This window comes from Silene latifolia, chromosome 7, assembly GCF_048544455.1.
Source record: "Silene latifolia isolate original U9 population chromosome 7, ASM4854445v1, whole genome shotgun sequence".
Taxonomy (NCBI): Eukaryota; Viridiplantae; Streptophyta; class Magnoliopsida; order Caryophyllales; family Caryophyllaceae; genus Silene; species Silene latifolia.
In genome coordinates, this window is record NC_133532.1 from 116,955,531 (window position 1) to 116,983,407 (window position 27,877).

General features: G+C 37.4%; 1 protein-coding gene and 2 long non-coding RNA genes across 4 annotated transcripts; 1 reads left to right on the top strand and 2 right to left on the bottom strand.

The window, feature by feature from the left end:
• Nucleotides 1-12,566: 12,566 nt before the first annotated feature.
• On the bottom strand, nt 12,567-15,689 carry LOC141592682 (uncharacterized). Its single transcript, XR_012521199.1, has 3 exons — nt 14,556-15,689; nt 13,564-14,178; nt 12,567-12,890 (listed from the first exon to the last, which is right to left on the bottom strand). It is a non-coding gene; the product is annotated as an uncharacterized LOC141592682 (long non-coding RNA).
• Nucleotides 15,690-15,712: 23 nt separating this feature from the next.
• On the top strand, nt 15,713-18,155 carry LOC141592680 (mediator of RNA polymerase II transcription subunit 4-like). The gene has a single exon (XM_074413441.1). The coding sequence runs from the start codon at nt 16,727-16,729 to the stop codon at nt 17,429-17,431; it is 705 nt and encodes a 234-aa protein (XP_074269542.1). The 5' UTR covers nt 15,713-16,726; the 3' UTR covers nt 17,432-18,155.
• A 1,432-nt stretch (nt 18,156-19,587) lies between these two features.
• On the bottom strand, nt 19,588-27,558 carry LOC141592681 (uncharacterized). Of its 2 annotated transcripts, XR_012521198.1 has the most exons (5): nt 27,274-27,393; nt 27,029-27,091; nt 26,055-26,104; nt 25,720-25,762; nt 19,588-19,825 (listed from the first exon to the last, which is right to left on the bottom strand). It is a non-coding gene; the product is annotated as an uncharacterized LOC141592681 (long non-coding RNA). The 2 variants fall into 2 exon arrangements; XR_012521197.1 differs by lacking the exon at nt 26,055-26,104 and having other exon boundaries at nt 27,274-27,558.
• Between the last annotated feature and the right edge of the window lie 319 nt (nt 27,559-27,877).

A 27,877-nucleotide genomic window follows, 5' to 3' on the forward strand; every position in this document is an offset into this window, starting at 1 on the left:
TTCAATAGCAACAATAAAGCTTGTTAATAATGTGTTGCTTTGCTTATATATGGATCAATGCTTTGTTTACCTTTTGGGTCGTATAGTTTTGATGAGTAAAGACGTGTAGATAATTTGTTGAGTGGTAGTTTTGATGAGGGTAGTTGGACAAATGCTAATAATTTGTGATGAGTGGTTGTATTTGAGAGTTATGAGTGTGAAACATGTGTTTTATTGGGATTAATGTAAGTTTCGTTTGAGTTGGATTTGAACCTTGTAAGTGGGTAGATGTATGATTCATGTTTGGAAAGTAAGGGTAGTAGGAAGTGACTTTAGCTTGCGTAAGGTGTTTTGAAATTGAATAAGATAATTGTATGACGTAATTGTGGATAATGAGTGATGTGTGATCTAGGTTGAGTATTTGTTGAGTGTTTGAACTTATGGATAGTGAATGAGGTTTGGGTTGCATATTAAGGAATATTATTGTTGAACATGACTTGAAAATTTTGGTGAAACAATGAGAAAGTAATTGAGGTACCTAAGGGTGAAATAAGATGATAACTTTGGTTGATTGATAATCGAGATATATGATAGTGGATTTAGTATTACCGTGTTTGATTTTCGCGGTCATGAGAGTAAGAGTGTGGCATGTAATGCTGGAAGATTCAATCATATTGTTGAGATATTTGGTCATTCGTGTTATAGAGTGCAACCATTTAATTTGAATAGGTGTGTATAAGTGTGAAAGTGGTTGTGTGGGAATCCGACCCTATGAGTGGTAGTATAGATGTTGTTGTAAACATGCCTCCTAAACGTCAGGTAAAACGTCCTTGGTATACATTGTGAGCTTGTTGTAGTATTCCGTTGAATTAAAGTATTGTCATAGGTGATAATAATATCATGCCCATGAGTGTTAATGTGATTATGGTGTTTCACACTATTGTGCGTTTGTTGGTGACGATGGTGTGATACCGTCACCGGGTATAGGGGAATGCAATGTTTATGAAATAAATTTTGAAATATCATGTTTTTTTTTTTGAGTTGGGTTGAAATAATGGCCATAAGGCCGTGAGTTTGTTTTAATTTGGTTATTTGATGATATATTAGTCACCATCAGAGTCTATTAGCATTTGTGTGATGAAATAGATAAGTTTGGAACCGAGTTGAGAATGAAAATATTCCGCCCAAGTGACATTCGACCGAGTGGTCGCCTACTCGACCGAGTGGCCTCTTACACACGACCGAGTGACCTGCTTTGACCCTTGTTTTGTTGATATTTGACCAAATATTGAGTGTGTACCCTTATTTTGCGGTTATATCAATTGATTTGTGCTTAGATGAGCATGTTGGCCCCACATGAATGATATTTCGTGAATTGTTTACGTTTGACTTTAGGGTATGACATTTTGCAAGTAAATGGAAATGGTTGATTCGACATGAGTGGACTGATGACGGAAATGATATGATAATCCTGTTTGATGTGGGTTAATCGATATGATTTTTTTTTTTGTAAGAGTAAGATGAAAAATGCAAATTAGGTGTCGCACATTGGTCGTTTGCATGTGTAACACCCCCATACTCCAAGTGCCTTACCAGGACCACTTAAGGCATGAGAAAGCTACCATCTCGGTTACCCGAGACAATAATAATCAAATAGACAATAACGAAATGTACTTAAATAACAATAAAGTTTAAAGTGATACAACCAACTCCAAAACTGTTAAAAGAATACAAAGGTTCTCAAAACTGTCAACTACTAAACAACTAAAAAGTGTTCGACACAGCGGAAGACTTCTAAAACAGCAACGGGGTGACTCATCCCAGCTAACCCATACGCATCGTCCCATACCTGCTCAATAACTGTTCACCATCCCCGAATGGATCACCACAGTTTTTAAAACATTTAAACGGGGTCAGTACTAATTACATAAAAACAACAGATGCAATGAAACCAAATTATAAACAACACAAACAGCGCATCTCAATCTCCACAACTCCACCCTATCTCCACATATTTGACTACACACTAAAGTGTGTAACCCTGCCAGAGTACCCATCGCAACAAGTAATTCTCGCCACCAGTGGGGAACCGCAGCCGTTCCCACCTAAGCCCCGCTCATCTCCATCGAGCGATAAACCCATGTTCATTAATGTGCACATCCCTTCTGTGGCGGGTTCCACAGAAGGCGAATCAAGGGCGTGAAGCCACTTCCGCAAGTGACTCCACTCAGCCAGGGACGCACCCCGAAGATCACAGACAGTTATACAACGATAATCACATTACACTACCAACAATCACCAAATCAGAATCCAATCCAATGCCAATATGATATACAACAACAACAACAACAACAACAACAACAACAACAACAACAACAACAACAACAACAACAACAATTACCAACAACACTTATGTAACCAATACTGAGTAGGGAGACCCTACCTGGAATGCAAACCCACAGACGGTCTTAGAAGCTAATCAGAATCTCTCCTCAACGAAACCTCCTCCTATAACATACATACATACAATTACTACCACATCCATACAAATCACCCAAAACCCCCAACATTACCCAATTAGGGTTTAACCAATCTTAACGAAACATTATAAAAATTATATAAAAAGCTTACCCTCGACACAACGATCACAACGGCGTAAAGAACAAGATGATCCGACACTCCTAGCCTTGGGGATTTGTTAACAATGCGAAGAACACAACTTACGTAACTTCTTTTCTTCTCAAAAGGTTTTTAGAATGATAAAAGAGTTTAGGGAAAAGTGACGAATCCTTTTTATATTAATCTCACATTATTAACAAAACCCGTCAAACTCAGCCCGTAAAACACACTTACTCGATCGAGTAAGTGACTTACTCGATCGAGTGACCATTACTCGATCGAGTCCCCAACTTACTCGATCGAGTACCCTACAGGCAGACTACTGTTTTGCGTAAAAAGCTATTTACTCGACAGAGTAAGCCTACAGGCAGACTACTGTTTTGCGTAAAAAGCTACTTACTCGATCGAGTGACCATTACTCGATCGAGTACCCTACAGGCAGACTACTGTTTTGCGTAAAATGATACTATTTAAAACTATATAGTATCATTTTATTTACACAATGTTTCGACCATAAAACTCAACGGATTTAATTCAAACTAATCGATTAAATAAATAAAAAGTGTCAAATTCCATGTCTTCGCTTTTTTTTTCACAAAGTAAACTAATACACTATTTTTTTTTATTCAAATGAGCGCACTATATCGCCGATGAGAATCAAGCCCCCCCAACTTTATAGTTGGAGTAGGAGCTTTTACCACTTCAACTAACTCTTGTTCTCGTAAATAAATAGACTATATCGCACGAGTAACATCAATACTATATATTAAATCCAGAAACCAAGGGACTTCAATTAATTAAAGAAAGTTATACAAATTAATTATACTATATAGTTTTTGTAACAACCAGGATCTTTAGGAATGTTGTTGACCGATCTTGTTGACCAAACAGACCTTAGAGATGAATGGGTGAGGGATCAGACTTGTAACAGGAGACTTATAGGTTTAGTTACTCGACCTAGTTGAGGCCACTCGGCCGAGTATCACAAGTACTCGACCGAGTGGAGACTACTCGGCCGAGTATTAGTATACTCGACCGAGTATGGCTGCTGTTGACACGTTTTTATAAATGCAAGTTCGCGAGATTCATTTCATTTTCCCTTATTCCTCGACAGTTTCTCTTTCTCTAACCCTAGACTATCTCCCTCCTCTATCACCCCATAGCTTCATACCTTAAAGAAATTAGCCTAAACCTCTACCATGGGAATGTCGGGATTCGCGGAGCAAGGATGACGTAGGTAGTGGTTGTCTATGCCGTCACCGGTGCGCAAGGTTAGGGTGCTTATTGGAGTCGTGCATGGCTGTAAATGGAAGTCTTTCATGCTTTGCGATGAGGTAGGGTTTCCTACTCAGTCTTCTGTTAATTGATTTGAGATTATGATTGTATTGTGATTCATTGTTATCCGCTGATCATCGGAGTATAGTGGTTGTGGTAATGATGGCGTTGTTATGTGACGGCTGCGATGCTGTGATTGGGATTGTGGTGGAGTCACTTGCGGGAGTGGCTTCACACCCTAGTTCGCCCTCCGTGGAACCCGCCACGGGAGGGGATGTGCACATTAAAGGACAGGGACTGTTAGTCGCTCGTTGAGGAGCTGGACTAGGTGGGGATGGGCTGCGGTCACCCACTGGCGGCGAGGATTACCTGTTGCGATGGGTAATCTGGCAGGGCTACACACTTCGTGTGTAGTCGGTGTTTGTACGAGGTGGTGAGTTCGGGTTAGTGGATGATCAGCTATTTACTTTATTGTCTTATCTTACAATTTGATTAGTCAGTACTGACCCCGTGTTGTTTTGTGGTATCTGCGGTGATCCATTCGGGGATGGTGAGCAGTTGGTTTAGCAGGTATTGTTGATTCCTGTTGCTGGGATTGGAGGGATCGAGTCATCACTTATTTCTTTGGTCTAGAGATGTAGAATCACAAGTGTTGTAGTTGAACTTTGTTTTAGAGACTTGAATAAAATAGTATCGTGGCAGATATTCTATTAATGTAATATTGTTCTTGTATTGTCTAATTTGATCTACTTCCTCGGGAAACCGAGATGGTGACACCGTCATACACTGGAATGGTCCTTGGTAAGGCGTTCTGGTGTGCGGGGGTGTTACAAAGTGGTATCAGAGCCGACGATTTTGGAACCTGAACTAACAAAATTAATGAACATAGGGTGTCAATTAAAATGAACCTGGTGTATGTACGTTGGGAGCCCCGGCCGATGCTAGATTTTGGGTGTGTAGGCGCCCTCATTTCAAAATCATGGCCCCATCGGACTTAAGCCAGACACGGGAAAAAGGGTAGCTAGTGTAGGTCGTTGATTGCTTGGTGATGTATGTTGTGTGCATCTATTATGTGTGTATCTATTATTAGAGTGGTATGTGTTAGATATATGTGTGAAAAGGTGGAAGTGAATGTGGAACTAATGCAATGTGCGATCAGTGATAAATTAATCATATAGTTTCACGAGGAATGTGTTGTGTATTGAATTGCTACGTTACAAATGTGGTTTTGGTGTGTCTCTGGTATTGAGCGGAATTAAAGATGATGTGACATAAGAATTTAACTTTGCAAGTACTGTAGTTAGATTGCGAGTAGGCTATAAAGATAGAATGAGATAGTTTGTGGCAAAGGGAGGAATATGGGTAAGAATGATGTTTATTCCGGTGATGGATGTTATGTGATATGTGTTTATGTAGTAGCGTTAATAGTGACGAGCCGGATGTCCGGAACTCCGAACGACGTTGTTTAATCTTGCAGGAATAACAAAAAGTCATTACTCCTCGTTTGTTTGCTGAAAACTCGACCGAGTGGATCATACTTGGCCGAGTATCAAGATACAATATCTGAGTGTCCGTAATGTGGAAATAATAATCGCTTCTGTTCTTCAAAACTCGATCGAGTAAGAAAGGTACTCGACCGAGCAGAGGCCACTCGGCCGAGTATCCTAAACACTCGACCGAGTAGTGAACACTCGGCCGAGTATTCCCAACACTCGACCGAGTATTACTGTAGTGGGCTATTTGCGGGTTATACAAAAACCCTATTTTCGTGCCTTTCTTTCTTATTTCCGCCTCCCATCTTCATCTTTCCTTCTCTCTAAAACTCCATACTTCTCCTTTCTCAAGCTTTTGGGTAAAATCTTGGTGCCACACTTGTTCTTATTTGCTCTAAATCGGTTTAAGGTAAGATTTAAACTCAAATTCCTTTATTGTTTTCAAAGACATTGTATGTTAGCATGTTATATTTCAGTTTCTTGTTAAAAAACAATCGAAATTCTGTCTTAAACTTATTGATTTTCGAATTTGACCACACATAGAACTTGTGTATAACTTGGTTGATTAATTTCATGAGGTAAAATTTAATTTCTGAATTCTAGGGTTAGCAAAAACGGAATTCTTCTTATTATTGATGAGTATTCTCTGATTTGAAACAATTTGAAAACTTGGAACCATATGATTTGTAAGGTAGTTGGTGATTTTCCGATAGTTGTCTTAAAAAGATCGTTCCTAAATCGATATACAAGTGAAACAGTCCGTCTTTTGTGCTAAGAGCTTCAAGTGTCAATCCTTTGTTAAAAATGATTTCTTGCAGTATGGTGAAAACTAGAGGTTTACCCAACAAGAGACCTCGCGCGAATGTCCAACCCGAGGCTGGGCAATGTAGCAGTGGACCGGTTGTACCGCCGGTGGAGGCACACCTATCGGTAATTTTTGCTAACTTCGATCATCGTAAGGCTTTCGTGGCTCTTATGCGTCGTCCTTTTCGTCCCACCCGCTTTGTTAACCCTAGTATCCTTGAGACTTTGGGAATTAAGGAGGACATAGTTCACATTTTCCAGATTTTGGGCATGGAGGGGTTGTACCACCTGAGAAAGAAATCCTACCCCCATTTGACTTTAGAGTTCTTGAGCTCTTTTGTTTATGATAAGAAGGGAAAGACCGTCTCTTTTCGTCTCATGAATGAGGATCATGAGCTTACCCTGGATGAGTTGGCTGACCATTTAGGTTTAGAGGCCGAGGGGGATGACTACCTTAGTGACGTGGCCAAGAACAGTGGTGCACCTCAGCACCTTCCTTATTTGACTGGCAGACCCGCCCCTACCGTCAGTGCCATGTTGATTAATGATATTCAGCACGTTTCCCTTCGTATGTTTCTAAGGATGATGACCTGTCTGCTTTACTCAAGAGATGACGTGAGTAAGCTCAATTCTCACGAAGTCATTCTCCTTGTGTCTTACCTTAACCTCCACCGCTGGAAACCGTTTTACTACAGTGCTCCTGGTATAGTGTGCTCTAGTCTGGAGCGCATGGCACGATGCTCCGAGACCCGATTCACACTGCGGGGCCATAGTGACCCGCCTAGCTCAGCGGTTGACCGACTTTGAGGCCCCACCTCCTGAGGGGAATGAGTATGTTGAGGTTGTACCCACCATGGACGCCCAATACTGGCGTCAGAACCGATGGTTGAGGAAGATGGATGATGGGTCGTATGCTTGGAGAGTGAGGGGAACTATGTGGATGGTGCTTCCGGACCCAGCTCATCTCCTTGTTGTTGATCATTTGGCCGAGTGGGAGCCTTGTGGCATCCCTAGACCGAGCCCCGGGATCCCCGATCGACCCACGGATTCTCCCGGACTTACCCGAGCCTCGTCACCGTACATGAAGGACAAGAAGCAGCACCTCCCCCACCTAGGGAGCGTCATGGAGTTAGGCAGTCTAGGGTAGACCCGGTTGTATCCGAGCCCTCTTACTCCGCCCCGACTCCTACCCTTACCCTCCTTATCAAGACTGCACCCTACGGTGCATGACCCTAGGATGCACCTCATGAGTGGCCGAGCGGATCTCTTCTACTTTGGTACTCCGCAACCTACATGAGATGACCCTTAACCAGGGCATCGGGACTCGATTAGCACGGCACATGCCGGTGGAGAGGACCGGGAGTGGATACGGGAGTGTTCCACAGCTATGGGGTGGACCCGAGTTTCTGGAGACCTCCGGAGGAGACTGAGTTTGGCTACCTCGCGGGACCGTGGGGAGCCAACTCCGGCAGTCAGCTAGGAGGGGACTACTCAAAGAACTGCGGGTTTCCCAGAGCGGGAGTTCAGTGGTACCTGGCGCAGGTGGAGATGATGGCATGGAGGAGGGTCCTCGTTATTGATCTTATGTGGTTAGATTATTTACTTTGATTTCGTTTATGTCGGATTTACTTGGTTGTGATGGATTTACTTTGTTGGTTGGATTATTATTTCTTCTTTGGATATTATTATCGACATTTGGTATCTTCTGTTGGATGATTGTATTTGGCCATAAGGCCGTTACTTGGTTAACGTATGGGGACGTGTTTCATGTCACTTCAGGTAGGAATTAGTTATGTATTAAACTACTGTGAAGAATTGTTGCAGGTTGTTAGTGATAGCTAAGTAATCTTGAGAAAACGCTCTCTGGCGGACATCACTCGACCGAGTATAGATTACTACTCGACCGAGTAGAGCTTACTCGGCCGAGTATTCCTATACTCGACCGAGTAGAGCTTACTCGACCGAGTAAGTCTTTCATACTCGGCCGATTACTGCTGATTCAGAGGTTATTAGAAATTTGTTATGTGAATCTCATAATTACGAGATAATTGTATGACAAAGCTTGTTAGATACTTGTTTTACTATGTTATACTAGATGACGTCCCACAGATGGATCATTATGGTATCATGGATTGTGATTGTTGGTATCGGCTATAAATTTATGAATGTTTTGTTGTATAAACAGGTTAGTTATTTAGGGGGGGAAATACCTTAGACATCTAATTATATGAAGGTAATACTTTTCTCATATCACGTGCTCACTGTAAGAAGTTTTATACGTATGTATATGTTTGGTTACGATGATAATTGTTTCAATGAGGTTACGCATAGACCTGTCTTTTTTTTTCAATTATTCTATATGATAATTGTCGCTATAAGAGTATATATGTTGGTTGCTGAAGTATTTAGTTTTTTTTTAGTCACAAGAGTGTAATGTCGTAAAACAAGTTGAGCTACATGAGCTTATGAGTAATGTCACCGTCATGGGGTACGTTTTAGCGTTGGGTTTGGGAAAATGATTAGTGGTGAACTTCGGGGACGAAGTTCCTTTAAGAGGGGAAGAGTAATGTCGCGGAAGTAAATATTTAATTATGTAAAATATGTGTTTAGTTATACCTATGATTTTGGAATCACATGTATGTAGTTAACATTCGGAATTTATGTTCATGTTTCCTTGAAGTGATAGCTATGTTGTATTCGGGTAATATGAAGATTATACTATACACGGATGTCTCAACTCAATTTTTATGACAAGTATTTTATTTATGAAACATGTATCCTATTCATGTATAAGTATTTAATTTTATGAAATATTGGGAATCATATGTATGTTAGGTGTGCCCATATTCGGAATTACTGGATTACAATTATCTTTTCTTTAAGCCGCATCTAGGTTGTATTCAATTAATACGAAAATCGAAAATTTTATGGTGCACGGGTGTCAAGTAATATAAAGATTCGAGTCAATTGATGATAATTGGTATGCGTGTTCGGAATGTGGTGATTGTGTATTTATGTATCGCGTGTTCGGAATGTGGTGATTGTGTATTTATGTACTGTTTACAATTTGAGTGTTGCTTTACAATGGTGTATCGCTTTGCATTTGTATATTTAATATAAGCGTACGGAACGTGGTAGTTTACATTTGTGTATGGTTTTCTTACATTGTGTAAAGTGTTGCAATTGCATACTTATGTAAGTATATGGGTGAATACTGTTTTGAGAATGGGTTATTGTTTGGAAAGGTAGCTGTGATAAGCGATTGTTGTTGAGTAAGATGGTTGATGGTAATGTATAGATAGTGTGAATTTGTGTACCTTTGTGAAGGTGGTTAGGGTCATGGTACGTAATCTTGCGGAGAGTGTCGTGCGGGCTGAACTTCGGGGACGAAGTTCTTTTTAAGGGGGGAAGATTGTAACAACCAGGATCTTTAGGAATGTTGTTGACCGATCTTGTTGACCAAACAGACCTTAGAGATGAATGGGTGAGGGATCAGACTTGTAACAGGAGACTTATAGGTTTAGTTACTCGACCTAGTTGAGGCCACTCGGCCGAGTATCACCAGTACTCGACCGAGTGGAGACTACTCGGCCGAGTATTAGTATACTCGATCGAGTATGGCTGCTGTTGACACGTTTTTATAAATGCAAGTTCGCGAGATTCATTTCATTTTCCCTTATTCCTCGACAGTTTCTCTTTCTCTAACCCTAGACTATCTCCCTCCTCTATCACCCCATAGCTTCATACCTTAAAGAAATTAGCCTAAACCTCTACCATGGGAATGTCGGGATTCGCGGAGCAAGGATGACGTAGGTAGTGGTTGTCTATGCCGTCACCGGTGCGCAAGGTTAGGGTGCTTATTGGAGTCGTGCATGGCTGTAAATGGAAGTCTTTCATGCTTTGCGATGAGGTAGGGTTTCCTACTCAGTCTTCTGTTAATTGATTTGAGATTATGATTGTATTGTGATTCATTGTTATCCGCTGATCATCGGAGTATAGTGGTTGTGGTAATGATGGCGTTGTTATGTGACGGCTGCGATGCTGTGATTGGGATTGTGGTGGAGTCACTTGCGGGAGTGGCTTCACACCCTAGTTCGCCCTCCGTGGAACCCGCCACGGGAGGGGATGTGCACATTAAAGGACAGGGACTGTTAGTCGCTCGTTGAGGAGCTGGACTAGGTGGGGATGGGCTGCGGTCACCCACTGGCGGCGAGGATTACCTGTTGCGATGGGTAATCTGGCAGGGCTACACACTTCGTGTGTAGTCGGTGTTTGTACGAGGTGGTGAGTTCGGGTTAGTGGATGATCAGCTATTTACTTTATTGTCTTATCTTACAATTTGATTAGTCAGTACTGACCCCGTGTTGTTTTGTGGTATCTGCGGTGATCCATTCGGGGGATGGTGAGCAGTTGGTTTAGCAGGTATTGTTGATTCCTGTTGCTGGGATTGGAGGGATCGAGTCATCACGCTGCTGGTCTAGAGATGTAGAATCACAAGTGTTGTAGTTGAACTTTGTTTTAGAGACTTGAATAAAATAGTATCGTGGCAGATATTCTATTAATGTAATATTGTTCTTGTATTGTCTAATGTGATCTACTTCCTCGGGAAACCGAGATGGTGACACCGTCATACACTGGAATGGTCCTTGGTAAGGCGTTCTGGTGTGCGGGGGTGTTACAGTTTTAAATCACTAGCACCGTGTGATTGACCCGATTAAGGGATCTCAATGCAAATATTATATAGTTTGGGTTAAAATTAAATTATATAGAAGCTTGGTAATTTTCCTAAACATTTGTAAGAGACTAAAACATAGTCAATTTTCTAAAAATAAAATAATTAATTAAGATGGTCAATTAAGATGGTCAATTTCTTTAAAATAAAATAATTAATTAAGATGGTCAATTTCAAGGAGACTAAAAGAAAGAAGATGTTTGGTAATTTTCCTAAATATTTATAGAAGACTAGAAGATGGTAAATTTCCTTAAAATAAAATAATTAATTAGTATAAACATGCACACTTATGGTATTAATTATTATCATCATAAAATTATATATTAAATTTAAAATCTATGCAATTTTATTAAACTTTATAGTTTATAAGATGTATAGATATCTTAATTATTTAACATGCAAAAATATAATATAAGTAGGTTATAAATAATTTAAGTTAGATTCCATAATATATTTATATAAATATATAATCCTCTTAAAATTACATGCCTAAGTAGTAAAAGTAATTTCACCAGTAAAGAAAAGAAGTGTAGTAACATTGGATATAGTTATATGATAGTAATCACTCATTTGAATAGTAAAAGTAACAATATTATCAGCAAGATTAGTGAAAGTGGTAGAAACAACAACGAGAGTAGTGAAATAATCAATATTAATGCGGCAATAGTGAAAGTAACAATAATTACGGCGGGAGTAGTGAAGTTATCAATATCAATGCGGCAGTAGTGATAGTAACTATAATTACGGCGGGAGTAGTGAAAATAACAATGATTACGGGCAAGTAGTGAAATGTTATTACTATTGTTTCATTAATAAGAGTAAAATATTAATAGCGGGAGTAGTGAATTTGTCTCAAATTTTATTTTATCATAATTTTAGGATATGTGATAGAAAAATATATTAATGATAAATGTATGGGTTATGCAACTTTAAGTAATTTTATTTAATGAAAAAAAAAATTAATGGTAAGTAGAGGTAGTGCGAGCGAAGCCGGACCACCAATATTAGTTATAACAATCTAAACAACCTTCTTATGTTTTTATTGAAGACACATGGAAAAAGGATACCCCAAGGCAGAGCAAACGGATATTCTCGCTTGTGACAAAAAAGAACTTTTTTTTATTATCAAGAAGGGACAAATCCCGTAGACCTACAGTGAGTTGAGTCCTAAAGAAAAATTCACAAGAAAACAGAAAAGTATGAAACCAAATAAAGCCTTGTCTGCTTTCGAAAAACAAAAAACCTGCATACTAGAGGATTCCTTTATATCGTTATTTAAATCAACCGTGAGACGTCACAAGCTTTGGACAGTCACAAATGAAAATTTTACAGCATATAGCCAATAAAGCCAATTTGTTGTGCCATCTTAAAATCAAATCCATAATAAAAGGATACACTCAACACAAAGTTAATATTATAGTGTAAAAATAACCATACAATAATTATGAAACTAACAAATAACAATACATATTGTTATATGAAAGTAAATGACGAAATACACTAAAATAACTGCTAGGGTTTCATACATCCAAAGAGAAGTAAATGACCATCCACTTAAATAATTGCTAGGGTTACATAGATTGGAAGAAAGTAAATGACCATACACTTAAATAATAATCGCTAGGGTTATCTTTGGGGATAAGTTTTGACTTAGCAGCCCGACTTTTTAAAACTTGAGCATCTTCTTGAATAACTTCCCCCGCATCAGTATGAGCATGACTACAATCACATATGATGGTCTCAAGATTGCACGAAATAAGCACGATAAACAATATTAACTCGACGTCTACATCGCATCCATAAAATCCAGCTACCAGAAATTCTCTAAGATTTGGGTGACCTTTTCGCTCTAATTCCATTTTATACCTCATTTCAAAGTACTCCCAATCTCTGACGTCATTCTTAGTCTTGTCATCATCATTAGACGAGTCCAATTCATTCAGCTGATAAGCCTCGTCATACAAGCTATCATCATACAAAACTGGAAACTGCATGCAAGTTTATATTTACGCTGCCACTTGTTAGTCGTTACAAGATGTATAACTCAAGTCTGGATTGTTAACAATTGTGAACTTGACCTTATCAAAAACCATGAGAAACAACTAGGTATATAACTCTCCTAGGCCCTGTTCTTTTTATCTTTGAAACTTGTAGGATTCGAATCGAACCGAACTTATAAGATCGGATCGAATCGAATCGAACCTATAGGATCTCAACTTAATCGAACTTATAGGATCGAACTTAATCGAACTTATAAGATCCGAATCGAATCGAACTTATAGGATCTCGAATCGAACTTAAATTAAGTGACGTATAGGATTCGAATCGAATCGAACTTATAGGATCTCGAATCGAATGTAACTTAGGATCTCGAATGTAACTTATAGGATTTGAATCGAATCGAACTTATAGGATCGATCGAATCGAATCGAACTTAGGATTCGAATCGAACTTATAGGATTCGAATCGAACTTATAGGATTCGAATCGAATCGAACTTATAAGATCTGAAGTGAACTTAAAATTAAGTGACTTTAAGTCCAAAAGAACAGGGCCTAAGTCATACCTTTGAGAAACAACATGAATATATTGCTCAATTGAAACTGTTAATTATATGAGAACAAAATAAATGAAATAAAAATAAGCGACAGTGGAACATTACCTCCACCTTAAATTCACAAAGCTTTGGGCATGCCTTTAGAAATTGATTTATGGAAGCAATAAGCTCATCTTCGAACGTCTCATCAACCTTCAGAGTCAACTGCTTGAGATTGCAGAAAGTTGGAAGAGATTCGGCAGATAATACACCCAACTATATATGACATAAAAATGGATCACTTGATGATAAAATGGATCAGTTGAAAGGAAGAGTGTATACAGATTTCTCAAACATCAACCAGCTCAGCTCTAGGTTCTTAACTTGCTTAGATATTGCAAATCTAACCCATTTGTCAATGTGATGAGCATCGCTTCTCTCAAAGGCAAAACAAACTCTAAATGTGTTGATGCATGGGCTACTATGTATGTCAACTACTTGATTCACCCAATTTATATATTTATTCTTTATGGCGCGAGTCGCTCTAAAATAATATTCATTAAATTCTGGTAATATAATTGAGTGATTAAAGTCCAGATGAGTCCCTTTGGCCCAGACGTATCTCCATCGTTTCGAAAGAATGCTGGTTTTGGCCGCCTCTTTCATCCCCATTGTTGATACAAAGCTCATAAGAATGTCATCCGGCAGTTCACTTATACGATCCTCACCCTCGCCACACTCCTGAAACAATATCACCACCAATCAACAAATTACAATTTCTCACTACAAGAATTCAGGACACGGACCACTATTTTAGGGACCGCATATCATCAAGGATCAGCTAATACTTACAGTGGCTTGTATAGTTGTATGTATACCTTTACAATATGCTTCTTATATACGGAGTACTACCTTTAGGGTTTTAGTATTACTCCTCTTAAATAAATTAAATAAATACCCGAAAAATATGTAACTAACTAATTACGACAAATGCAAATTCGATTCAGTTTAATTCTTCAATCGCAAAGACGGTATTATAATGTGATATCGGTCACCGATGCGGTCATGGTCATGACTTCTCAGTATCCAATGAATTAACAAGGTAAAACAAAACTTACTCTCTCTACCGGGAGGGAAAGAGTGCCCATAGAATTTCACAAAGCAGGATAAGGTAAAAGATATCAACTTTTACTTTCCTGGGACGTAAGAGGAAAATATCAGAGTAATCAAATAAGGAAGTTAATCGAGTATATTTATAGTAGATACAACACTATACTAATTTCCTAATCTGAGATAAGGTAAAAGATACTCTATTACCGTCTAATTTAAAATTCTCACAATATTATCATAGTGTTTCCTAATCTTAATAATTTATTAAGAGTTTCCTATTATTATTATTATTATTATTATTATTATTTCTCTAATATCACAGAAGAGCTGATCATACATATTGTTTCACACGGTTATTACCTGTGATCGAATGAGTAAGGATAAAAAAAAACGTGAGAAACTCAGAAAAGTATAAAAGGGCAAAAGCTTCAGTATGGTTTTCCAACTATTCACAAGCCAATGCAAAAGTAATCGTGGCTTACTAGCATACCTACTAATCTCTTCAAGTAAGATGGGCCAAAAATTATACTGATTTAACATAGGCCGAAAACTCAAAATTTCGCTACAACTCCTCACCAATCCAGCGATTGAACTTTTATCATATAACTCCATGCAATCGATCTTAAACAACTTTAAATTTATAAGCAACAACTTTCATTTCATAATCAGGTAACCCAAGACAGAAAAAAGTGAATAATGTCAAAGATATCGCCTTTCAGATTGAAGATGTCAAACAATTAACAAACAACAAAGTTTAAGACATAATCGACATATAAAGTTACATATTAAGTAAAAATACAAACTTTAGCACGGGGTATATATCATTTGTTTGATTTTGATTTTGGCACAAAGACCAAGGAAAGAGACGCCAATTATTTGATGACAAGTGTAATAAATTGAATGTGGAGGATCAAATTGCCGATCAAAGGCATTCCCATGATAGGAAGACAAACAACCGACTGAGACCGTCCAAAATGAAATAGGCAAACAAATAACGGGACAGAGGGAGTATCTAGATTCCAAATCACTATTTTCAAAGCTTGAATTAAGCAAAGTTACAAACTTTGACATTGAAAACATACAAACGCCAAAAAATTAGCCAAATTTACAACAACAAAAGCAAAAACAGTAAAGCTGAATTGAATAAGATGTAACACATACCTGAGTAATAAATTACAAGGGGCGATTATCAGATGCCCCCAATTGATGACATACAATCCAATAATTTTAATTTGGATGAAAGATGGAAGTTTTATTTTCAGAACTACACAGATGAAAAATAAAATAAAAAAATGTGAAAATTGTTACTAATCACCTAACATTCACCGTATTTTACAAACTACCACCTAGTATTTCGTTTCCGCGAAAGTGGTAATTAGGCCCCTTAACTTTGTTCAATTGTGAAATTAGGCCCCATAAGTTTTATTTGGAGCAATCAAGCCCCTTAACTTTCACCAAAAGTGACATTCAACCCCATTTTTATAGTTTTCACCAAATTCTTATATTAAAACGAGTTCGTTGATATTAGTCATATTACTATTATTAGAGTATTAGGTAAGCAAATGAGTAAGACCGTCTTAGCTTAAGAAAAATATGATCATTTGGCACACTTTAGAAAAAAACCCAAAAAAAAAAATAGTACTTTTAGAAAACAAGTGTACAAAATACTACCGAAAATTTCCTAATTTTAGCCGAAAATTTCCTAATAAAAAAATATTTCCTAATTCTAATGGAAAAGTGGAATAGATTTCCTAAATTAAATATCCATATATCCATTATATAAACAAGAAGAAATTGGGTTATTTCAAGACCTTTATTTGATTTCGCCCAACTTTTCAAAGAGTACAACCAAGTTTCTCTATAGATTGCAAATTTGCGAGGGAGATCACTGAAGAACTAAAGATATAACGTCAACAAGTAAGTATTATACATCATACTTTGTTGTCTTGAATTGATGCTATTAAGTTAATTATACTTGATAATTCTTACTCTTTTAATATACTCCCTTCGTCCCAATCATTCGTCTACCCGTAAGTCATTGAAGGAATCTCGTGGTAGTAGTCGATGTTGATTCTTTCACGTGTAAAATTGTCTCATACCGTCATCATACTTGTATATGTTTTGGTGATTTTTCCTAATATAATATTCTTATTTCAGGTTTCTTTGGAGAATATTCAAAATGTTACAAATTGCAATCAAAGACGCCCCGATTCTTACCTTTACTAAGAAAATGAATGCGGCTGAGCGACTTCTCGACGTTCTTTTAGACGACTATGCTGATTATCGCCGCCCTAAGCGATCAAAGCTAGAAGATATTGGTAACTCGGCTTTGAAAGTATCAGATATCATCCGGTATGCTCAGAAGATGAGCTATACAACCTTCGCACCACCCGAGTTTGGTGCTGGGGGACCACTACGAGGCGCTCTTCCACCGGCTCCACAAGAGGATCAGATGCGGGCCTCCCAACTGTACACTTTCGCCAATCTCGATGTGGGCCTACCTAAAATGGCCGAGGATATCGAACCCCTCATGGAGATCCCTACTATACCCGAACCTAATACAATGGGTCTCCCCCCAAATTTCCCGGTTTCTGTTCCAGCTGGATGGCAACCAGGTATGCCGGTGGAGTTACCCAGAGATTTACCTTTGCCGCCTCGTGGATGGAAGCCGGGGGATCCCATCACATTGCCACCAATGGAATCAGCTCCATTGTTATCTCCTAACAATGTACACTACCAGCAACAACAACAACGTCCTCCTGGAAGAGCATGTGATGAAGTTTTACATGTCAACAGGGTTGACATCAATATTCTTGGTGATGATGACAGTAGTAGTGATGAATATTCTACTTCTGAAGAAGATATCTCAGACGACGAGGATTAGCTACACTCGCGTTTTCGTGAATTTTAGTCGATAATTTCTAATTTGGTATCCAACATTTTGTAGAATTTATTGATGATAAGTTCCTTTATCAGCTTGTGTTTGTATATTTATATGAAGTCAGAAAGCAAGCAATGTCACATTTTTCTTGCAGATTCGTGCATTTTCGGTAGAAAGAGATTAGAAATTAAAGTATTCATGGCTGATCTATTTTTAAATTCTTCAAGTTTGGATTGAACCAAACCAACACCAAATAACAAACGATGATATTTTAGCTTGACAAAACCTAGCTTACTTGATATGCCCGACATGATTTAGGAATTAGGATGTCATGAATCGGTTGGATCGGATTTTGCGAGATTAAAACCCAATCCACTTATTTAATGGATCGTGGGTTCATATCAAAACTTTAAAATCCACACTCGATCTGGTATATTATTTCCAAATTCATACCGATCCACAATATAATTCATAACTCGATCCCAAACAAAATTTGAGTTTATAAAATTAGATCTAATGTCCATGCGATGCAGGGTTGCATTGTAGTATTCTTTTTATAAGCGAAATGATTGAATGAAACAAGCTTTAGAATCTAAGGTGTATATAATACAAGTTCATAATATAAAATGTTTCAATTAGTCTCACTATAGGCGGATATATCCGTCTAAAGTGAAAAACAGGTCAAATATGCTTAAAGTGATGATATTTTTGGGCCCCATCATGTAACTTGTTGTCTGTCTTATGCTTAAATTAAGTGGGTGGATATTTGACCCGTCTATAACTATAAACGGATATCTCTCGTCTATAATGAGAATTTGTGAAAATGTTTATAGGTGAAATAAATTAGGTAAGTGAGCCAAATTGAGTGTGGATGAACAACTTGTTCATCATAGACATTTCTAAAATAGAAAGGTAAACAATTGAACATCCAAAATAAAATAGGTAAACAAATGATTGGAATGCAGGGAGTAACTTCTAATAATACCTTTAAGGGGCGTATATTTCGCGCATGGGTATGGGTTTAGAATCAGGAACTATACTTGAGTGGTATTGGTGATGTGAACACGGTACGAGAACTTTAACGAAAATTCTACGAGAAAATTACCGTATCAAGGGACGCGAAAAATAAAACAAAAACAGTCCGAATAAGGCTTGGGGGCCGTGCAAACCGTGAAGAAAGGGATGAAGAACCTCGGGAAAGACCAAGGTCAAGTGCATGGAACTACCTAGTTTTTTATACCACCTAGTTTTCTTAATCGCCTAGTTTTCTTCCTAGTCTTTTCTAGTTTTCTTCTAAAGTCTTTCCTAGTTTTTCTACACTAGTCAAAACTAATAACTAGGCACCTAGAACTCATGCAAACATTGAAAGCTTGCCTTGGAGCCCAAGCATCATTCGGCCTATATAAGGCTTGGCTCTCTTCATTTGTAAGCATGATGTTTTGAGTAAAAAAAGTTCACCATGTGTGAGAAACTTGTCTCCTTATTTGTGTTGTTATACGAGTAAAAGGCTCAAGAGGTCGAAACGAGTTTTTCGTACCTTGCTTAGACCGAAGACGCGATCCAAAGTTCAAGTCGGATTGTTTGACGCGTATCAAACAATTCACCCATTGACGTAACTATAGGTCTAGTTACGGCAAATATCCCATTGTTTTCGAGGTCTTCATTGATCTTGAAACAAATATCCCCTTTATTCAAAAACACAAAAAACAACCTTACAAAAATGTCTTCCGCTTCCGCCAAATTCACATCAATTGGGTTGGAAGTGGAACTTCATTCCTGATGTTTAGTGCTTGTTGATGTTGCATTGTGTTGTATTAAGGTAACAACTTTGCCTTACAATTGCCTCGAGTTTTGACATGTATGTTAGTTATACTGAAAATTCGATTTTATACCCCATTCTTATCTAATTATGTCGTAAAGATTTAAATGTTGTTTAATGATGTTAGGCATGGTCTCGAAATTTGGAAATTTTGTTTTAAAGTCCTCTTGAATTAATTGAGTAATAATACTTCAATTTCTATTAGTAACTAGTTCTTGTGCTCGTGAGATTCACGGGGCGTTTATGTGTAGTCATATGTTTGGCAACTATGCATAATTTGGTTTAGGAAATTGTGGTCATTACGAGAACGTTTTTGTTTATTTGGTTTAAAGAGAGCAACTCAATAAACAATCTGTTTTAGTTAGATATCTTTCAATAAAAGAAAACGATGTAAACTCTTATGCAACTATTTAATGCGGTTGAACTTTTGATCCCATATTAGCAAGCTCCATAAACTTTCTTCCACTTATATCTTTGACTTGACGTTAATATCAGCACATTCATATTCGCACCATAAAAACCATAAAATCATGTTCCACCAGATTCCTATGTAGGATTTCTGTCGGTTGGAAATACTCCTGGTCAACACAAAAAAAAACCTAGATCAACAAAGGATCCGATGACCATCGATTGGTATTATTACAAACTACAAGCTCTTTTAACAAATTTTCTTTGTGATAATGCTTTTGAGGTAACTTGACTTTAACTGTTGCGTTGTCAGCTTGACCACTGGCTAAAAATAACTAAAGACCTTCCAAATAAGAGACTCCATATTAAAGATCTCATGTGTCAAATCTATTGACCAACTCTTAATTGATTTTAAGATGTTGGATATCGACCGATCAAGCATAATACAAATTTACAGTAAAAGCCAAGATTGATTTCTAAATTCAAGTACGAAGGTAGAAAATCAGGTTAGGAAGCGAGCTTCAAGAGACTGCTTATACATTCCAGAACAATTCTCAACCAACATCTACGATTCATTCTTGCTGTCCTTTTAAGTCTAGAGCACCAAATTGAATGGATTAAAAGTGTCTTATTATCAAGGGTTATTTAATGAGAATAATCCAACCTATGCCCCCTCTTCTTATATTAATCCATACTCTCGATTAACTGAGAAAAATCCTACTTATAACCTCATTTATCTTTCATTGAACTTTGCCTATTTTTGACCTATTACTAGAGGTAAACTATCAGGTCACCTCCTTAATTTCATTTTCCTTTTTCCTAGGCTTCCCATTTCTTGTTCTTCATTACCCCTTCTTCCTCTGGCTATCTATAACTTTCATCCATTTTATATCCCTTTATCTGGCAATCATCATCAGCACTCTCATCATGTAACCAAAAAAAAATCATTAGCACTCTCAACATCGGACAACCTTCGTCATTTAGTGATAATCTCACCCAAAAACAACAATTTTGACAATCTCACCCAACAATTTGATAATTTCACACAGCCTCTAACCCACTACAATCAATCAATCATTAACCCACTTATCCACATTATCACCACCTACCTACAAACATTACCACCACCACCACCACTACAAAGACGAAAGACGGAGTCATGATTCTTCATATTCAAGACGACATCTCTTTCGATTTTCCTGTCTGCTTGCTTGGGATTTAGTCTTTAAGGTTACCATTGAAGACATTTTCTTCTTCTGCCAGACGTTCTTCTTCTTCTTGTTGTTGATGTTGAAAATCCAATACCATGATATTTATGTTTATGTTGAATAATAAACCTCCAGTTCTGGGTTGAAGGTTTAATTTAGGTTGAATAATAAACTCAATTTCTGGATTCAAATTTGGCTTATAGATTGAAGCTTTAACTTAGGTTGATTAATAAACCCACATTTTTTTTTTGGGTTATTTGACAACAATAATCCAAACTATTAGTGGTCTTCTCATAATAATCCGAACATCATTTTAACTCAAAATACACCATACAATTGCTCTCATTCTCTCTTATTAAACTCGGTAACCGACTACCTCTTTAGCAGGTCACCTTACCCTTAATTTCACAATCTCACCCTAAACCCACCCACCTACCTTAATCCTAAGGTCACCTTTAAAAAAAAAAAAAAAATCCTAATATCATTAAACCAGTAGCCAGGTAACTCCATCTTTCGTCAAAATCATTACCTTCATCTTCCATTGAAACATCCCTTCGCCTCTTTATACTCCTTCCTTCATCACCAAACATCAAACACCTAAACCAGTAGCCACATCCTCACTCCTCGCGGCATCTCAGTTCTACCATTCAAATCGAACCCCGCGTCAAATCAGCGTCTTGCCGGAGTTTCTGAGGAGAGGGAGAAACAGGTGTTGTAAGATTGTCGACGGCCTTCAACGGTGGTGGAGTAAATGGGTTACGAAGAGTGATTGCCGACGAATTAATATCAACTAATTTTCTGGGTTTAAAAACACCGTTTAAAAATTAGTTGATATTAATTCACATCCCAGAAATGGGTTTTGCCGGAGTTTACGAAGAGTAAACAGGTGTTGTACAAACAATTTTCTGGGTTTAAAAACACTCACATTCGTTGCTCCCTCTACTTCAAAACCCATTTCTCCATTTTTTTCATCAATCTCATTTAATTTTATGGGTTTTGGTTCTTTGTTCATGTAAATCATATCATATCATATTGATTCTGGGTTCACCAACAACAAACCCCGATTTTTGAGAACTCGATTTGGGTTCACCCGTTTCTCCGCTCCGGACCGAAACCCGATCTAGCAGGCGCCAGATTTTTTGGTCCTATTCATAATATTATAGTGTAGTGGTGGTTGGCTGTAGTGGTGGTGATATTGGTGACTCTTGGTGAGGGTGTTCATGAAGGAGGAAGAAAAAGTCTTAAACAAAAAAATGGGATTCACCTGTTAGTTAACCGGATTTTAAAGGTAAAAAATGACCCAAGTGTAGTATGGGAAAAGGAGGGTAATAGTATGGTTTATTTTGAGTTAAATTAAAGTTCGGATTATTTTGAGAAGATGACCGATAGATTGGATTATTCTTATAAAATAACCCTTTTTTTTTCAAAAGTTAGGTTTCAAATTAATTTGAGTTTGTTGATAAACCCCCAATATATCTAGGTTTACATTCTGGTTTCTGGGCTCACCCATAATCAATTTCTTGGTTCACTCATGATAAACGCCAAAAAATCGATTGGGTTTGTTAGTGATTAAAATCGACTGGAAGGGAATCGATTGGAAGATGGTGGCTAATTATTTGGGTTTGTTGACGATTAAAATTTCCATTAACAACAACCACCGACAATAAGGTATTAGCCTTCCGCCAAAAAAATTCGTCCTGCCTTGAAGCTTTGATGTTGTTGTGAAGGGAGAATTGGAAATGAGGCGGTACTATTTTTTGAAATTCTGAAAAGTCTAGCAATGGAGTGAAGTTTGTATTATATGAATGATTATTATGGAGGTGTACTGTACTCAGGAGGTGGTAATGGCAGAAAGTATAACTAGGAAGTAAGGAGATGGAATTTTTTTTTTTTTTTTTTAAAAAAAATACGACCTGAAAAATAGGTAGCCGGTTACCTGGTCTAATTTGAGATAAATGAGGTCATAAGTTGGATTTTTCTCGGTTAATCGTTAGTATGGATTAATATGGGAAGGGGAGACATAGGTTGGATTATTCTTATTAAATAACCCTATTATCAATTGCTAAATGGTGGATACGGGAGGACAATTTACTAAACAATAAGACCTGTTGTCACTGGTAAATTTGTGAGGTAGAACTGGTTTAATAATGGCAGGGGCGAAGCCAGGATTTAATTTCCGGGGTAGCAATCGAACCCAGGGCGCTAGGTTGGAAACCAAAGCCTTTACCATTGAACCACAATGTCTATTATATACTTAATGAGATAACATTTACTTATCAGCTATTCAGCAATATTTGGGGTAGCAAAAATCCGTCTTCTAAACCAATTTTTTAAAGTTTGGGGTAGCGACCGCCACCCCTTGCTACTAGGTGGCTTCGCCCCTGAATAATGGCCAGGATGTCTACATTAGCAAAGAAAGCGACATGAAATTAATAAATGATTTGAAGGAAATTGTGAATTTGTGAGAAAACAACCCAAGGAAAATTTGCAATTGTTAGGGAAGTTAAAGCAGCCTAGGTACACAAAGACCCCAAGATTACCAAACCGAGTGCCTCAAGTCTCAACTTTTGGCTGCTAGTAGCAAAGATTAAGTTATACAAACCGACCATAGATCATAAACATTAGTGTCTATTAGCAAAACTAAAAATTAAAAAAGAAAGAATTTGTCGCAGTATAGCAGCACCAAAACGTCTTACATTTGCTCAAAACACTGAATAGTCAGATAGTGTTAACCACTAAAAATGAATGAACAATGGTAAAAACTTCTCAACAAATACTTTGGTACCTAAAGTAAACAATTGTGTCTCTACCATCATTTTAGTTCAAATATAACTCCAACATCTAATAATTTATGACTCTATGTAATCATTGAAGAACAAAATCATAGCCACTTCATACACAACATGAAAGGAAGAACTTAGACAACCCATTAAAGCGTAAAAACACCCGCACACAATCATGATTTTTCTTCACCATGAAAGTATATAATTTAGTCATCCAAAATTAAATTGCTTATTATTAGAATAATTAATTATTAAACCATGTTATAATATGCCTCTCGAGCGACAACTAATCTAGTCCGCCCAAGTCTAAGGTCTTGTTTGGATACCAAACAAAATAGGAGGGAAAAGAAGAGAGAATGGAAGAGGTGATCACTACAAAAAAAAAACGTTTCGATGCGACGGACACATTGCGACGGAAGATTAACCCGTAGCAAATTTAAACTGCGACGGATCTGCGGCGGACCTCGGAATGACCGACGGACTTTCCGTTAAAAAGATATTTTCCGAGAGCGCCAAATTTTCTGACATGGCGGGAAGGTCTGCGACGGAATTTCCGTCGCTACATTAAAATAATAATAAATTCTTCGACGGAAATTCCGTCGCTGCATTAAAATAATATTTTTCCTGCGACGGAATTTCCGTCGCAGACATTTTTTAGTGTCCTCCTGTACATCTCTTAACACGCTGGACTAATATTATTATTTTATCCGTCGCAGGATTTATTATTATTTTATTTTTGCGACGGAAAATTCGTCGCAGGATTTCTTTATACGGGCAGCAGCGGATCCCTTCTCCTTCATTATCACTCTTCAATTATTTACCCAAAAAATCCCTAAAACCCGTCTCCTTCAATCCCACCACCACCACTCCCACCGCCACCACTCCTACCACCACCCCACTCCGCAAATCACTCCTCCTATTTCTCCTTTCTCGTTTCCCTTTTCCCCTTTCTTCTTCTTTCCCCTTTCTTCTCCTTTCCCCTTTCCCTTTTTTTTTTCTGCCGCCGACGCCGCCTGCTGCCTGCCGCCGCCGCTCCCTCCCCTTGTCTCCTTCTCTTAATTAATATAAGGTTTGTTTAATTTATTTTACTATTTTGATTAATTAGGGTTTATGGTTATTGTTTTGATTAATTATGATTAGTTTAGGATGCTTAGTATTATTAGGATTGTTTAGTTTAGTTGAAAGCCAATTTAGGATTGTTTAGTTTAGTTGAAAGTCAATTTAGGATGTTTAGTATTATTAGGATAGTGAAATTTAGTTAAAATCCAATTTAGGATGTTTAAATCAATTTTATAATACTTAGTTTAATTAAGTTTAGGATTGTTAAAATAAATTAGTTTAATTAATATCCAATTTATAATGTTTAGGATTATTAGGGTAGTTTAATTTAGTTAAAAGCCAATTTAGGATGTTTAAATCAATTTTATAATGCTTAGTTTAATTAAGTTTAGGATTATTAAAATGATTTAGTTTTGCGACGGGTTACTGCGACGCTTTGATCCGTCGCAGATTTTCCTGTGCAACGGAATTCCCGTCGCAAAACTAAATTTTGCGACGAAATAAAGCGACGGAATAAATCCGTCGCAATTCCGTCGCAAGTTCTGTATTTGCGACGGGATTGGCATATTTGCGACGGAGTTTTCCGTTGCTATGGAACCTTTTCTTTGTAGTGGATTTTCCCTCAAGATCTTTCTTTTGTTGGAGGGAAATAATTTGACTTGTAAAAGAGAATTAGAGGATTCCCTTTTCCTTTCCCTCGCCTCCTTTCCAAATATCCCTATACCTTCATTCTGCTACCAAACAAAGACTTTCTCGTCCCTCCAAGTTCCTCCCATCCCGCCCAATCCAAACTTGAAACAGAGATGTTATGCCTGTGCCAAATAATGTCTAATCCTTGAGAGAGTAACCATGACACTCGACCAATTGATAAGATTATACTCCGTATGAATTAATGAACAACAAAATTCACAATCAGTAAATTCACTTACTATTCAATCACCCAATGGGTAAATCACAATACAAAGTTAATGTTCACAAAATTGAACCTATCTACGGAATACCTAAGGAACTTACAAATTTACCGGAATGGGCTATCATCATCCATACTCTCCCAGCCCTATAAAACAGAAGAATAAAAATTAATTAGATTTCAATCCGAAAATAATATAAATACCAATCTGAATACAGTATCATACTCACAAAAGCAGTTTGAAATAAAAACACAACTATTATCCAAAGTCACATTCAAATAAATTGGAAGACATGTGAAGGAAAAAGGCTACAAAGTAAAAACTGAAAATTTGATTCTAGTCTATATGTGATGAAAAGAATACCGGCATACCGCATTGGGTACCCACATAATAACATCGACTATTCAAATTTATTATTTTAAGAAGAGCGCAGAATACCTGGATAGCTAGTTTGCGAGATCGCCAATTTATCATCAAGGGTCAAATAACTTGAGAGAAAGGCATATGAGGAGAAGAGGAGTTAAAAGGAGAGGAACATATAAAAAGAGATTAATTATAGAGTTAATTTACAGAATACTTCACGACAATTAAACGACATTTGTGAATATCAATAGAATGAGGCATTATTGCGTTAACCTTTCATATAGAAATGGATTTCAAGTTGGAAGAGCAAGCTAAAGAACCAAATTTGTACAGGAGTAGGTAAAAGTTCAGTCATCACAATCAACAATGAACAATCATATTATTTGAGGCATATTCAAAGGTAACTAAACCATTAGCCAATGCTACAAATAAATCTAAGTAATAAGCTTATAATGTATACAAACACTTTACATAAGTGTATTAGGGACCAAAGCCTATCTTAGTTCAATTCTTAACCAGTTATTTCCACCTTCGTTCTTAATATCCTCTTCTCCTTTGATCTTTAAGGACTCCTTTTATTCGATCATGAATATGAATATTAGTCTTAGATGGAAGTTGAAAAATGAGAAATACGCTATAAGTTTAGACTAAATTTGAGAAATGAAGAAACGTGTAAATGAACCAAGCTAAGTAAAAGAAGTTGACGTTGAAAAATGCCCCTACTTTACGAAGGGTAGAATTCTGCAGAAAATGAAATGGTAGATGGGATACGAACATTTTGGAAGGCAGTGTTCTAGAGAGCGAGACAAATGATCGCCAACTTAAGATCATTTAAATACGTCTCTCGATAATCAGCGAAACTACAGAATGTAGTAGCCATCAGCTAAATTGGCAGATAAATTCAATCCAACTCATCAACTTGATTCAAACACCTTTGTACTAACGGCGACTTTGAGAATCCTTTTATACCAATTTTCAAACACATACATCTGGGATTTGGGGATGGTATTTTTTTTAGTACGGAAAACTTGTAGATTCAGAATACTTACCATGATTATACGAGAAACATTTGTAGACTGCGAAGTGTACTATTCAATCAATCAAACCCGGATCTGCAAAAACCAGATTAAATCGTAAATCATAACATAAACAAATTGAAGGTATTATTAGCTTCACCAAACACAAACTACAGAGTATATAATAATTTAAAACCCGTATGTTCCGGCAACGTAAAGTTCAATAGCAACAATAAAGCTAATAGAAGGTGAGGTTTGAAGATGGAAGATGAAGATACCGGCATAGAGCCCAACAGCAATCCGGTTAAATACGTAAATTGTAATTTGTAACAAAGCTTTTATAAACATTGATTGTCATTAATTATTAGTAGCTATTATTTGGGGGAAAACGTATGAATATATACCAAGAGGCAAGAGGCAAGAGGCAAGAGGCAAGAGGCAATCAATTTGTTGATATGGTAACGCGTTTCTGTGTTGTGTGTGTGTGTGGGGTGGGGGGGGATGGGTGGGTATGAACAGTGTAAGGAATTCTAAAAGTTGGTTTTCTGGCTCTTTAATCTTTTTTTTTTTTTTTTGCCACTAAATGTGTAGAAGGCTCCCCAGAGGCTTGTTTTTGTTGTTGTTTAGGCGCCATTTAGCTAGCCACGTGGACATTTTCAATCACCACTCAACTACCCTTTTTTATAGTATTGTATAGATACTACGTATTGTCCTAAGTTGGTAATTCCGCCTTAAAATCTTGACCAAATATTTGATTCCTTCTTTTATCTTAAACTTAGCTTTAACGCTTATTTTTAGGGAATAATCCTTGTGAAGTTATGAGTATCACTGTAATAACATAGTTTAAATCGAAATTTCCGTTTTAAAAGTGGACCAATTTTT